Source organism: Aptenodytes patagonicus, chromosome 3 (assembly GCF_965638725.1).
Source record: "Aptenodytes patagonicus chromosome 3, bAptPat1.pri.cur, whole genome shotgun sequence".
NCBI lineage: Eukaryota > Metazoa > Chordata > Aves > Sphenisciformes > Spheniscidae > Aptenodytes > Aptenodytes patagonicus.
The window spans coordinates 63,963,994-63,977,632 of record NC_134951.1 but is presented as its reverse complement, the minus strand read 5'-3'; the positions used below and the strand labels follow the sequence as shown (position 1 = coordinate 63,977,632).

General features: G+C 37.8%; 1 protein-coding gene across 4 annotated transcripts in view; it reads left to right on the top strand.

Annotated features, from left to right (window-relative positions):
- The window catches only part of ARHGAP18 (Rho GTPase activating protein 18), a 68,128-nt gene extending 54,786 nt beyond the window's left edge, over positions 1-13,342 (top strand). For all 4 annotated transcript variants that reach the window (XM_076333579.1, XM_076333578.1, XM_076333580.1 and 1 more), the window contains exons 10-15: positions 234-316; positions 1,528-1,734; positions 2,529-2,675; positions 8,367-8,491; positions 9,703-9,764; positions 12,654-13,342. In XM_076333579.1, the coding sequence (XP_076189694.1) occupies positions 234-316; positions 1,528-1,734; positions 2,529-2,675; positions 8,367-8,491; positions 9,703-9,764; positions 12,654-12,745 (716 nt within the window). In that variant the 3' untranslated portion in view covers positions 12,746-13,342. The remainder of the gene's footprint in view (positions 1-233; positions 317-1,527; positions 1,735-2,528; positions 2,676-8,366; positions 8,492-9,702; positions 9,765-12,653) is intronic.
- The last annotated feature ends 297 nt before the right edge of the window (positions 13,343-13,639 follow it).

Genomic DNA, 13,639 nt, shown 5'->3' with positions numbered 1-13,639 from the left:
CATCTAGAAAATATTGCCAGAAGACTGCTGAGTCACACAGCAACTGAATCCTAAAAGAACATTTGGAAATGAGTATCAGAAAACAAGGATCTGCCAGTCCTTTGTCATACTATGACAATTAGCCATGTGTATGCATTCAGCATTTTGCAAGAGGTTTCCACTTTGAAATCATGCTTTTTGAAGAGGATGAGTGACAATTTTAAAATACTGAGGTTCATGTGCTTCACTGGCAGGTCTTCCAATGAAGAAACAGCAACTGCAAGCTTTGAATCTTTTGGTTCTCCTTCTACCTGAAGCAAACAGAGACACTCTGAAGGTTAGAATTGCTACTACTTTTTTTCCTGCACAAATATTTTGTCTGTTTTTGTGAATCCGCTGTAATGAATGCTGTTGTCTTCTAACATTCTTTTTTTCAGTTCAAAGTTAATGCTGAAACTAGCGATTCTTTCTTTTTTCATATTTCACAGGACTTCAGAAAAAAAAAACCTTAGGACCCTAATTCCTCCCAATGACTTTTAAGAATGTGACTGGAAATTTTTCCAGGAGATTGCAATAATAATCTCCCAGTGAGCGACCTTTTCTCTTACAAGTTTTGTTCCTTTTTTTGCAGCAGCAGTCATTATTTCCAATGCAAAAAATAAACAGTGTTAGAATACTATGGATGCGAGTTTGCTTTTATGAAATGGGTTTAGCTCTTCATTTTTATTCCCCACTTTTCTCTGTGCTGTTTGTTTCTACTCTCAATAAGCTAGAAATTTACACTTCCTGTTGGTATTTGCAGCACGTTACACGGAGTCTTCCAATTTGGGCTTGTCCTTTTCTAGCAAGGCTATTCATCTTTTTCAGAATATGCTTACTATTAAAATTCCTAAAATCAAAATGGATTTGCAGGATTTGTGTAGGATGCAGAACATCTTCTGTTACAGGCAAAAAATCCTATTAGGTATTATTGTTTAAACATTCCTTTCTTTTTGAGTTTATTTATTGTGTGGAAGCAGTCAGGAAGGCTCCTGAGTTGAGTTACAAATATCTGGAACTGAAGTAATTGAAGATTGTCAGTTTGTAACTGGCTACCTGTCATTCCCAATGCAGTGGTTTACTCACGAATTGCTTACCCTACAGAACTAGCCACTCCATGTTTCCATGACCATGACAGCTGGCACTGTTACGTTCACTTTCAATTTAAGAAAAACCAACAGTAATGTTTTCGAAAGCATCTGTGGGATGCTACTTATGCACCTACATAACGAGGGTTTTGAAAAAAACTTACTGTGCAGGGCTTCGAAGTCACTTGAATGCTTTTGAAAATGTTATCCACAAAATGAGAATGATTTACTTAATTACTTAAAGGAAACAAAACTTGCATTACAGTCCTGTGAACAAACATATCCACACTTCCTGTTACTGATTGCTTTTCATGTGGTTTTATTAGGAATAAAGAGCTTTTTACAAAAACATGTAACATCATGTTTCACTCTTAACTTTTTCATGTGCAGAGTTGAGCTGTAAGTTCTGCTGTTATTTCAGGTACTGCTTGAATTCCTCCAAAGGGTAATTGATCATCGAGACAAAAATAAAATGACATTAAAGAATGTTGCGATGGTGATGGCCCCAAACCTTTTCACGTTTCATGGGTTTGGCTCAAAGACTATCGAACAAAGCGAGTTTGTTATGGCAGCTGGAACAGCAAATGTCATGCGCTTTATGATTCAGTACCAAAAACTTCTCTGGACAGTAAGTGTATTCTTAAGGCGGGGGGGAATCATAAATTTCGCAAACAAGGCATCTGAACAAAGAAGTAATATGGACTTATTTCCATGATTTAGGGAAAGATCAGCCCCATCCAGCTGGGTTCTTGCTCATAGGTAACTCTTATGGGAGTGAAACAGAATCATTACATCTTATTGTCGAGTTAAGCTCTGATGGTCAGAGTTTTAATTTTGTATGTACCATATGTGAACTCAAAAATAAGTCCTTGGGGGATCTTTGGCCTATCAGTATGCATTGTTATGAGGAATTTATTCTTTTCTGCTTAGAGATGCTAGCAGGAAACATGGTGTTTTAGTCCATTTCCCTTTTGGGCCAAACTTCGTATTATATAAAACATGTTTTGATAAAACATGAAGTTGTGCCATGGTCTCAAGCAAAGCTCTGACTTAGACAGACTGGAGAAGTTTGGGCTTTGTTGTCCATCAGCAGCTTTAAACAATTTTGACCTTTGCCGCATGTGAGGAAAAGTTATTAACACCGTTGTACAGACTAAGTGTTGAGTGAATTTTTTTGGCTGAGGAAAGTAAAAACACTGCATGATTCCCCTGAGAGCTTACTGGATGGAATGTAACATCACAAACGGAGTGGTTTTTAAATTGTTTTACAGCTTTGTATTATTTGAATCTTTAATTATGACTGGAAATAAATGCTATTTTTTTGAGTTCTACCTGACAATCTGTCAATTTACAAAGTTTTGATAAGTTAGTAACTTAAGGAATTTATGTAGATATTCATACTTACTGTCTATATTCATCTAGATTCCTAAGTTTATTGTTAACCAAGTGAGAAAACAAAACACTGAAAGACAGAAGAAGGAGAAAAAGGACAAAGCTATGAAGAAACTTCTGAAAAAGATGGCATATGACCGGGAAAAGCATGAGAAGCAGGAGAAGACCCCTAATGATGTAAGGAAACATACATCTGAAATACTTGATTAATAAGACTATCATCTCTAGTGAAAAAGTGGATATAGCAGGGCGGAATATCTACATTTATTTAACTGAGAATTTCAATAGATAGCAAGTTAATATGGGTTTCATAGTTTATTACCAGCATGACACATTTAGAGGGTTAGGCTGTTTGTTTGTTTGTTTGTTTTCCCAGATTTTTCAAAATACTTCTATTCTGAAAAATGATATCCCACAGGTTGTTTCAATTTGGGCACCTGAAGCAAAAGTATGCTAGGTCTGTATCTGTAGAGGGAGCAAGTGTTGTGTCAGTATTCAGTCAGTATCACTGTACCCACATTTAGATGCATTGCTGCCCAATGGAAGTAACAGCAGACCATGTGTTTACTTAGAAGATAAATATCTAGATTTCACTATTTGATATTTAATAGTGTTTGGAAACAAAACTAGCATTTAATCCTTCCTCCTCCTACAGGAGTTCCCAAACCACTGACCTTTTTGCCTCAATGAATCTTTAACTATTCCTTGTAAAGTGGAGCATGCTACAGCATGTGCAACCTGCCCACCCCAAGAAACCCCAAAGGATGAAACAAATGTAAAAACCGGATAAACTGCTTCTTATGCAGCTATTGTCCAAGTGTCTAGTCCCAGTTTACCCCTGTGTATATAATGTACAGTTCAGTAGCTCTCCGTTAAGTAATTGACTTCTGCCAGACCCATCAGGGATGTCAAGGCGTAAGTTTCAGTGTAACACTCTTCACACATTCTTCACCATGAAAACAAAAATCCTGTGGCATTATAGTGTTAATTTTTCATGTACTTTAGAAATATTTTAATTGAACTGTTCCCACTGACATCAAAACTTCTCAAAAATATATCTCATGTACCTTGAAATTGCTTATTATTTACAATTTCAATGAAGTTAGTAATTACAATTTTTTGAAGCTCATTAGCCTATACAGTATGGTATCTTAATTATAATGCATTTGAAATACATGATTCCAAAGTTATTTTAAATATGTAAAGAGGTAACACCGAATATGTGTATGCTGATAACATAATGAATACATATCAGATTTAAGTGGTATGAAAATACCACCTTGTGGGTTGAAGTTGTATTGAAGATTCTGGTGAATTAGAGACATCTTGTGGTAGCTTGTAAAAATGCATTGGTCTGAATGGTCTGTGTTACCAAGTATGTGTATGGCAAACTGTTACAAAAAAGGGTTGTCATATTCTAATAAAGGCATTTTTTTAAGCTATTAAACCAAAAAATAGAATATGGCAAATGAATATGCTATAATAGCCCTCAAATCTGCCTGGTTTCATTTTACAAGTATGCCTTCTTTTTTTTTTTCGAATGTGCAAATAGCTGGATCCTTTGGACAACTGCATCCAATATCTTCTGGAGACTTATATTTCAGTGTTCCTACCTCATTTTGTATGCAATATTTGACACATCTCTTAATGTCCAAAATTAATTAATTCCCCAGGCATCACTTTGCCTTACTTTCATATCTATCTATATGAAGGAATCTGTACACAGAATGAGGACTTACATACAATTTTAAAATAAAGCTAATTAAACACTGGCATTTGTTTTACACTGTCTAATAAGAAAAGAATTCTTTTAATACAATTCAGTTGAGTTATGATGAGATGACACTTAATGCTGCCATCCCCTGTTCAACATAGAAATAACAGCAAATACACTGAAATAGGCAAATACTGTTGCAGCTTTGGGTATTGGATTTTTTTGTAATTCAGTGCTGTTCATCTTTTAGACTGAAATATGCCTTTTTAATCCACTGGGGAGTTAGGGCTGAAGTCTCATGTAATACATTCTTACTCAAACGTAAATGTAAAGTTACTATTCAATAATTTTCTTTAAGCCCTAGAATTCTGTGGGGATTTTCTTCAAAATTAAATGGTACAATTCTTCATAAATCCTTCATGCTTATTTGAAGCATTCAGTAATTTGGGTGCCCGAGAACATATTACTCTTTAAAATCATATTCACAAATTGATAAGGCTTCATTGTGAATGACAATTTTATGCATTTTTCCAAGTAAAAAACTGTCTCATTCTTTAAGGAAAATTTGTTGTGGTTTTTTTTCCCCAATTTTCAATTTATACTGCCTTCATTTGAAATTGAGGTGATTTTCCTGTGCAGTTCCTGAACTGCATTTCACTATTAGATGGCAAGTGAGGCACCCAGACTTGTGGTGAATGCCCACTCCAGTGAAAACTGTCTGAAACTTTTGAGAGCTAATTATCTTGCATGCAGCCGAATAAAAACTAAGTAAAAGTTGCTATTTTCTACCACATGCTGTGGCACCCCACGTGATTAAACATAGATGGACAGAGCTTGAGCCACTTCCATACTCTCCAGAAATACCTCAGTATCTGCATTCTTAATGGCAGTCAGCTCATTTGGATAAAATTTCATCTTATCTCTGATGAGGCCTCTCTATAATCACATTTCCCCTTTTAAGACAGAGGTTAAATAGCATTTACTGCAAAGTTTGGGCAAGATCTGTGTACAGTGCTGAGCGTGGTTAATATTAGAGGGCTCATGAGGGTTAATCGAGAGTGGTTAATATTAGAGGGCTCGTGAGGGTTAATTGCTTTTCGGGATATCTATGCATACCTATGGCCCCAAGTCAGTGTTAAGGATTAAGTCTTTATGTTGCTGTTGGGGTGCATAATGCTCTAGCCAGACAAAGAAAGATGCCCTCAGGACTGGAAATTTACTTACTAGCATTAGCCCGATTTATACCATCTGTCATTGTATTCCTCTATATGTTGCAATTGTTCCAAAAAAAGGAGCCGTCGTGTTAGCAGCACGACACAATGCTACTGGGCTTATCTAATACAGGTTCGAATAACCATTGTATCCATAGCCATTCTGTTTGCGTAACGTGTTTGAATTTTCACAGTATAACGTTACTGACTCTTGCTGAATTTGTTATCCACTGCAGTGCCAGATTATTTACTAAAAAAACTGCTACCTGCTAAATCATTTCCCTTTACATAGTTTTACAGTTGTTTGTCCCAAACTAGGTGCAACACTTTGCAGTTCAAAGAGAACAACTGCATCACATTTCTTTCAGACTTTGTCTCCCAGGTAGCAAGCTCCTTTTGAATTCCAGTTTCGTTCTTCATAATGCTTGTGCCCCATTCCTGCTTGGTATCATTCGCACATTTAATAAGTATATATTACATTCCGTCATCTGAGTTGTTAGTGAAAATACTGCATAGTCGCTTCGTTCCTCTCTTCATCTAGCCTGCTGAATATTTAAGTGTGTCATGCAAAATGGAACAGGAGAATCTGGAAGAGACCCACCCCAGATCCTGTAGCCAAGCAGCTGCGGTTCTTTTGTGATATATAGATTCAAGTCCCACTGAAAAGAAAGGGTTTGAAAGAAGATGACTACCTCACAGGTGACTGCTGTGCCTGCTACAGACTAAATGTTGTAGGCCAGTGTATTTTCCATCAGCTAAGGATGTATCTTTCTTCAGACTTTTAAAGTGTGCAAGTACCTAACTCAGCCAGAGGTTTCAGTGTTGTAAACCTCATCCTGAGAGAGCCTGTGAGGCAGGAGAGGGGACTCGCACACTAAATAGTATAGGCGACCCACCCTTTAGCATATTGTCAATCACCTTATAGGTACTTGGCTTATATGTTGTGATGTGGAGCCCTAACTTGGATGTTTTCAGCCGTGCTGTGCAGAGGACAGGTCCTTCTGTGACTCTGCTCCTAGATGTTTTATGGCCATGTTTTCTTTCCCACCAATTTGCACAGTGAATGGGCTAGGATAGGGGATGCTCAGTATCTGTTCTCTCTCTAGTTGGGCACTGTGAACATATTGTGCAGCTGAGCATGAGTTCTTCTGTAAATGCAGGTGGTGAAAGTGGCAAAATGCATTCATTAGCTGAGCTAATAATGATTCTGTTTGAATAAACAAAGTAATTATTGTTTGATCTGTGACCATAATGTTACAGCTCTGTGGACATTTCTTGTTCTTTCTCTCATATACTCAAAGCAGGCATGTTTTTAAATCATTTATCATATGCCTGCTGTATAGAAAAAACACCCAACTGTTATCCAGCTGAAGGTTGGAAAAACTCCATTAAAATCAACTGAGACAAAATGATACAGAATTGTATACAAAAATGAAAACCAATTTAAATTTACCGTGCTGAATTTGAGGAAAGACCAGTTAGGGACATCTGTAAATAACCATTTCATCCTTAAAAGTTTCCTTTCCTTTTGCCAGGATCCCAACAGTTTGGAAAGAGGCAAAGATTTTTAAGCAGGAGTTAACTTCCCAGCAGATGGCTACAGCCCCTGTTTCCATAGGTGGAGGCCTTAAAGAACAGCTTTGACAAATTTAGGGATAAATGTAGGGAGTTGCTCTTTGCAATCCATTGCAATCTTACGAATCTCTGATTCCATGATTACTACGAAGCAAATTCTCAATTTGGTGATTCTTAATGCTTTAGACATACATAGTTATTCTGTCTAGTATTTTTAAATCTATAAATAATGAGACTGGATATAGAAGGATTGTTTGGTTAAAATTACTTACCATAGCTCATCACTTGTGTAGTAATGAGCCTTTAGCTTTCTCAGGAAGCTGTGCTTCTGATTCTGCTCACGTTTATACTTGTTCTATATTCGTTTAACTCTGATGGTTTCAGAGAATCTATTCTAGATTCACAGGTGCCCAGATTTGGTCACTGATTATGGAAGAAGAAATGTTCAGCCTTACAACTGCAGTAAATAGTGGGGGGAAAGAAGAGAATGAACCGTCATAATCAACCTTTAGTACTGGGACTCTTACATTTCTTTTCCTGTCAAAATGAGTACATTTGGGTAAATGGTAATGTAATACGAATAGAAAAATTACCTCAAGATTTCCAGGAACAGGAATTAGGACCTTATTCACAAATAAATTATGCCTTTTGTAACTTTAAAGGTCGTGTACTGCAAGTGGAACAGAAAAACTGTCTTTTGGAGCCCTCCTCTGTAACTAATATGCTTGATACTTATCATCAAGGATTTTTGGGTTGAAATAAAATACAAATCCATTATGTAGTCAGACCTGCAGGTTGACAAGCTGAATATATTCTGGAGAATAAAAAATAGGGAGAAAAAGCTGCAGTAGTGAATATCTGTTTTAAAAGGAAATTATATTTGAAAAGAGGAATCACTTCAAGTAGACTGACCCGTGAATACTTTGTGATTTCTTTTTTTGGCTTGCAATTCAGATTAAATGAAACCGGAAAGGTTTCTTCTGGAAGTTTTAGTGGAGTGGTGGTGCAGGGGGGTTGCCTGGCTTTCATGCCTGCAGCAAGTCTTTTATCAATCTCATATGCTTCTTATCATACCGAAGTGTGTTCTTAATATAGCAGTAATTGTTATTGTTATTCTTAACATCTTTGAAAAATAATTAAACACTACTGTTCTTTTGTTCTAAAGTTCTCCCTGCTGTTAAAAAGAGATTTGAAGGTCTGATGTGATTTACTGAATTACTGTGTAGTTACCATATTTCTGCAGCGAAGTGTGGTAGATAGGAGTTAAGTACAGAGCACTGTACTGTTACTTATTCCATACTGTAGTTTGAGAAGCTCATCAAAGCCAGCTGCTAGCAGCTTTGTTCCAACACCATTACTGCTTTGCAGGCTGATGTTCCTCAGGGAGTGATACGGGTGCAAGCACCTCATCTTTCGAAAGTTTCCATGGCAATACAGCTGACAGAAGATCTGAAAGCCGGTGATATAGTAGCCAGATTTCTCAGCCAGAAAAGGTACAAACACATTTTTGTTTCGTTATCATTGCGGGAGAAGTGGCTTTTCATATATTATATCAAGAAAAAAGTTTTAAAATACTTTAAGTCCAGGTGAGTTCATAAACTTTTCGTCCGAATTTAGCCATCAGAATACATGCTTAAGGAATTAACTTAATGCTCCTAATGTCATTAAAGCTCAAGAAGCCTTCAGGAATACATGAGTGCCGTTAGCAAAAAATTAACTGCTATTTAATCTGATGAGTCAGGAATAGTTTTGTAACTTTCTGGGGACAAGACAGAAGGGAACTCCCAAGAAAATAAGTCTAGCAAACAAAGGAATGAGGGAAAGAGAAAGAAAATATTTTGTAAAAAAATGCACTTATATATAGCAACAGTATAGGTATTGGGATATAAATATGTGCAAATGTCATGCATGTACAGTGATTTAAAAGGAAAGCTACAGCTGAGTCATCCAAATCCATTTAGAAAGGGAGAAGTTTTAATCAAGCTTTTACATCTATTTTTTATATGTATGAGCAAAGTAAGAAATCAGAATAGACTTAGCAAAAAATAATATTTAACACGTGTGCATCATACATAACTATTCATGCTAAAGCAATAATATGGTACACTAGTTGAGATTAAGAAGCTGCTTTTTCCTAAATGCTGTTTTTAGAGGTTTACACTTTTGACAGAAAGTTATTTTCTGGCTGTGCCTTAGCATATATTTCTACAATTAAGCAGTGAGAATAATAGAATCCCTTTGTAATATGGGGACTTTATTCTTCTACTGTCTGTTTTTTACTTCTTTTAGTTGCAGCAAAATTAAAAACAGCAAGAGTGTGATTTCTCCCACCGAACAGTAAGGCTTTTTCAGAATTGAGGGGAATACTTATTTTTGCAGCAGCAGTGAAAGAAAAATCAGAGGGTAAATATCAGGCTACTTGCCAATAACAATGGAATTCTTTTCTAAACCCCACAGTTTTGTCACATCTATCTTATTTTACCTTTTCTATAGTGTATTGCTCGCTTGCAGGACTATGCATTTGCACTAGCATGCAAGGGTATTCTTGTTCACTTACTGTATCAGTAAATGAGTATAAACACGAAGGGTTTGTGTCAGGTACACTGCTGATCTTAATTAGCATAATTTCTCCCAGACATATATAAGTGGTCAATGTACAAGCTCTTTCACAATATAGTTATTCATTATGTTTTGTTCCTGACAGCGGAAATGTCCAAACACTCAAGAAAGAAGAGGTCTCTCTTTATGAAATAGGAGGAAATATTGGTAAGAATGGCTTCTGAACAACTTCTTTTGCTAGAACAGGATTCCTTGGCACATTGTCCATGGGTTTCACTGTGGTTGCATTTTTATTCATGTCCCTAGTTCTCCCTGACGCTAAGGCAGACAGTTAACCTTCGGGAGAAGAAAGCAGAGGTGTTGGTATGATCATCATATTAGTAGTATCTTCTTATCTCTCCCAGAGGAAGACAGCAGCTGTAACAGATGTTCCTGCTATGCACGTACAGTGAAGAAGCACAGAAAGGTTGGATAGGAAGGTGCTTGAAGTTCATCTTACTCATCTCTTTGTATTGAGGCATAATAAGAGAACTTACAGTCCTTCATGCTCTGCATTTGAGCATTGCTTGCAATGCTTGCAATTCAAATGAAAAAAACGCTCAACCAGAAAGATGACCTAGTGATAAAATTTTCCAACAGTTAGTCTTTCCTGCTCTGTGTCTTCCAGACCCTCTTGATTAAAACAAATAGCAGATCAGCAGGGTTAACGCCAAAGGATAATTTTGAACACAGTTCTGAAATTTTCTTCGACAAATGCAAAAGTATTTTTGCATTGGGAATCAGTTTCTAATCACAGTATTTTTCATATGCTCAGAAAAAAAAAAGAGAGAACAGTATTGGATTGGACTAACATTTACGTTTTTCTTATTAACCGTGACCTGTTAAATTTTGAGTTACAAAATTCCATGAATAGCCAGTACTTCCGTACTCTGCAAGTTTAAATCCTGTATGTAAATTGCTACTTCTAGCATTTCTCCTTTTTACCTAATCACTATTTTAAATCATTTTGTGTGTGTGTGTGTGTGTAAACCAAAAGACTTAAAGTAAATTAAAAATAACACTTTCCTATGTTCCCTACAACAGATATGTTTTGGTGTTTTTACCAAGTCTGATGGCAAAAAAGAAGTTACTAAGATAGCTGGATGCCAGATTAATGTATTATATGTTCTCTTGCATATCCAGTATGTACGTACATTTGCTATGCCTGTTAAAGCAGGTTGTGATCCCAGATGTAAGACTTTTTTAAAGGAGTGGAGTGTCTTGTTTATTGTACAGAGGTGTAATCATTGTAGAAAAAAGTTTTTGTAACAGAATTCCAGTGAAACTGGAACAACCTCCTATCACTTTAAACATGTGACAGAAATGGTATGTCTGTTAGAGAAAATACATGGCTAGTTGCAGATTTAGAATCATAGAATCACAGAATGGTTTGGGTTGGAAGGGACTTTAAAAGATCATCTAGTTCCAACCCCCCTGCCATGGGCAGGGACACCTTCCTCTAGACCAGGTTGCTCAAAGCCCCATCCAACCTGGCCTTGAACACTTCCAGGGATGGGGTATCCACAGCTTCTCTGGGCAACCCGTTCCAGTGCCTCACCGCCCCCATAGTGAAGAATTTCTTCCTTTTATCTAATCTAAATCTACCCTCTTTCAGTTTAAAGCCATTACCCCTTGTCCTATCACTACATGTGATAGGACAATATCACAACTAGTCCTTATTAATACTCTCGGTTGAGATAAGAGAAACTCCCTGACTTTAACCTGCTGTACAGGTTTAAGTAAACCAGCTGTCCTGATCTTTGCCATTTCTGTCTCTCTGCCCAATGTGACTGACTCATGTAGAGGGAGCCCAAAAGCGAGAAGACTCCACAGGCTCATGATACACTCATATGCTTACACTTATGCTCATAATTGTAACATGCGCAATGCTGCGATCCTGTCCCCTAGCAGATGGAGCTGCTAAAGTCTCCAGACATTTTTTGAGTACTCAGTAGCTATAGGGCTTCAGGGCACTGAACGGGACTTCTGCCATTGCTTTGTGACCGGGACTGGATAGGGACATGGCAAACCACTGTCCCTGTACTCTCACTGCCTGAGCATGCTGCGCTGTTTTGGGGAGAGGGCCTAGTTCAGCAGCATGGGCGGTACAGGTCATGTAGGTTGGGGTAAAAATCCTAGAGGGAAGACAGGCTGCCACCTGGCAAGGAGAGCGGATGGAGAGGGAGCAGATGGAGACCAAGCCTGGTGGAGCAGGGAGTCTTGCCTTCTTGCCTGCTCTGCGCAGGGAGTCCAAAGAGCTGGCAGACAAACCCAGCTGCAGCGTCACACCTCTGCTTGCCTCCTGCTTCAGGAGCACATGTGCTGGAAACGTCTGGCTGGCACACGAGCCATCTGCCCCAACCACTTGGACGGTGGAGTAGGAGAGGGGCTGTGATGTAGAGCTGCAAATGCATGAGATAATGCTTTGCCTGTGAGGGAATGGGAAGAGTACGCAGATCTTGATGGATCAGCATATGCTATTTTCATCATAGCTACTAGACATAAATTAATTGCTTGTAACGCACCAAGAACACTGTACTGCTTTTGCCCCCTAGGACAGTAACCATTACAAGTGCTATGCAGAACTGCTGACCAAGAGAAGCAGGATAGGGAGTAATGGCTTCTTAGCAAGGGCAAGCCTTGCTCAAACTTTCCATTTAAGAAGGGGAAAATAACCTGAAATTTGAATGGGTTTCTATGCAAATGTGAACCTAGTGTTTGGATTCAACCACGAGAAGACCAGGGCATTGTTCCTTTTTTCCTAAACCTTCGCAGAGGGGAGCTCCCATGTGCACGGTCTATGTGAAGAATCTGACCTAGAACGTGCCACAGAGGTGGCACAACCCCTACTCTCCTTCCTTCTTCCTCTGTCCCCCTTCCTCCCCAAGACAGGTGGGAAGGGTAAGAGCACTTCTAGACTTCAGCTGCGTTGTCCTTTGTTTAACACCACAGAGAGGGCTTGAAAACCTAAATGGAATAAAACAGCGACAGGAACTTTGAAAGTTGTTTCCTTTCTTTTTTGGTACTGATGTAACCACGTCTCTCTTCTGTTTCTAGGAGAACGCTGCCTTGATGGTGATACCTACATGAAGGACCTATACCAGCTCAACCCGAATGCTGAGTGGGTTATTAAATCTAAGCAGAGCTAAGCTCACAACTAATGGCAAAAGAACAACCTGTGGACTGACTTACTTATTTTGTAAGGCTGAATGTTTCAAAGGGATAGGGTGTCCTTTCAACATTCAACTGTGTTATATATATTAATACAACCTTATCCAGTTTAAAAAAAAAGTGATGGAAACCCAACAGTGATTACCAGTAAATTTTCAGTTTTACTCACAGCAGAATTTTGGAGAGAGCACAGTTTTCCCACTCATATTTGAAATGAGAATAAGTACCTTAAATATTTTAATGGCGCTAATCTACCTCCCATCTGGTAGGTCTTGTTTCAGAAGAATTTATTTTTCAAACAGATGTTTAACCTCTTTATATTAGAGATCTACAATCTGTTTGGGTAGAATTGTGTGTTCATATAGGTCTTTACAGTGCTAGTACACTGGAGAACCAAATCCTGATGAGCACTTCTGAATGGTACAGTATTAAAAATACCTAAAACCAGTCATACGAATTTCCCAAGTAAGTGTGAAATTCACAGAAAAAAACTACAATGCAACATATTTTGTCTTTGGAAGTCCTAATTTTGTTCATTTTCTAGGTAAAGTTTGATGAAAACTACTTAAAAACAACTGTGAAAATGCTTTCTATGCAGCTTTTTTGCTAGATCTTTTAAATATTTTTTATTCTTACTCCAGTTGATTGTATTCTTGAGATTATTTAAAAAAATAAAAAAAAAGAAAAAAGAAAGGGCCACGTGACAAGGTGAGTCATTCTTAAAGCTCACCACTCTTGGCAGTGTCCTTTCTGGAATATTGTCATGCACTAGAAAGACCTTTAGGTTTTTCAGCAATGATATGCAGCCATGTTGCATACACCGGTTTCAGGTTTTTTTGGACATCTGATAGATTGCATTTTGTGACTGCCAA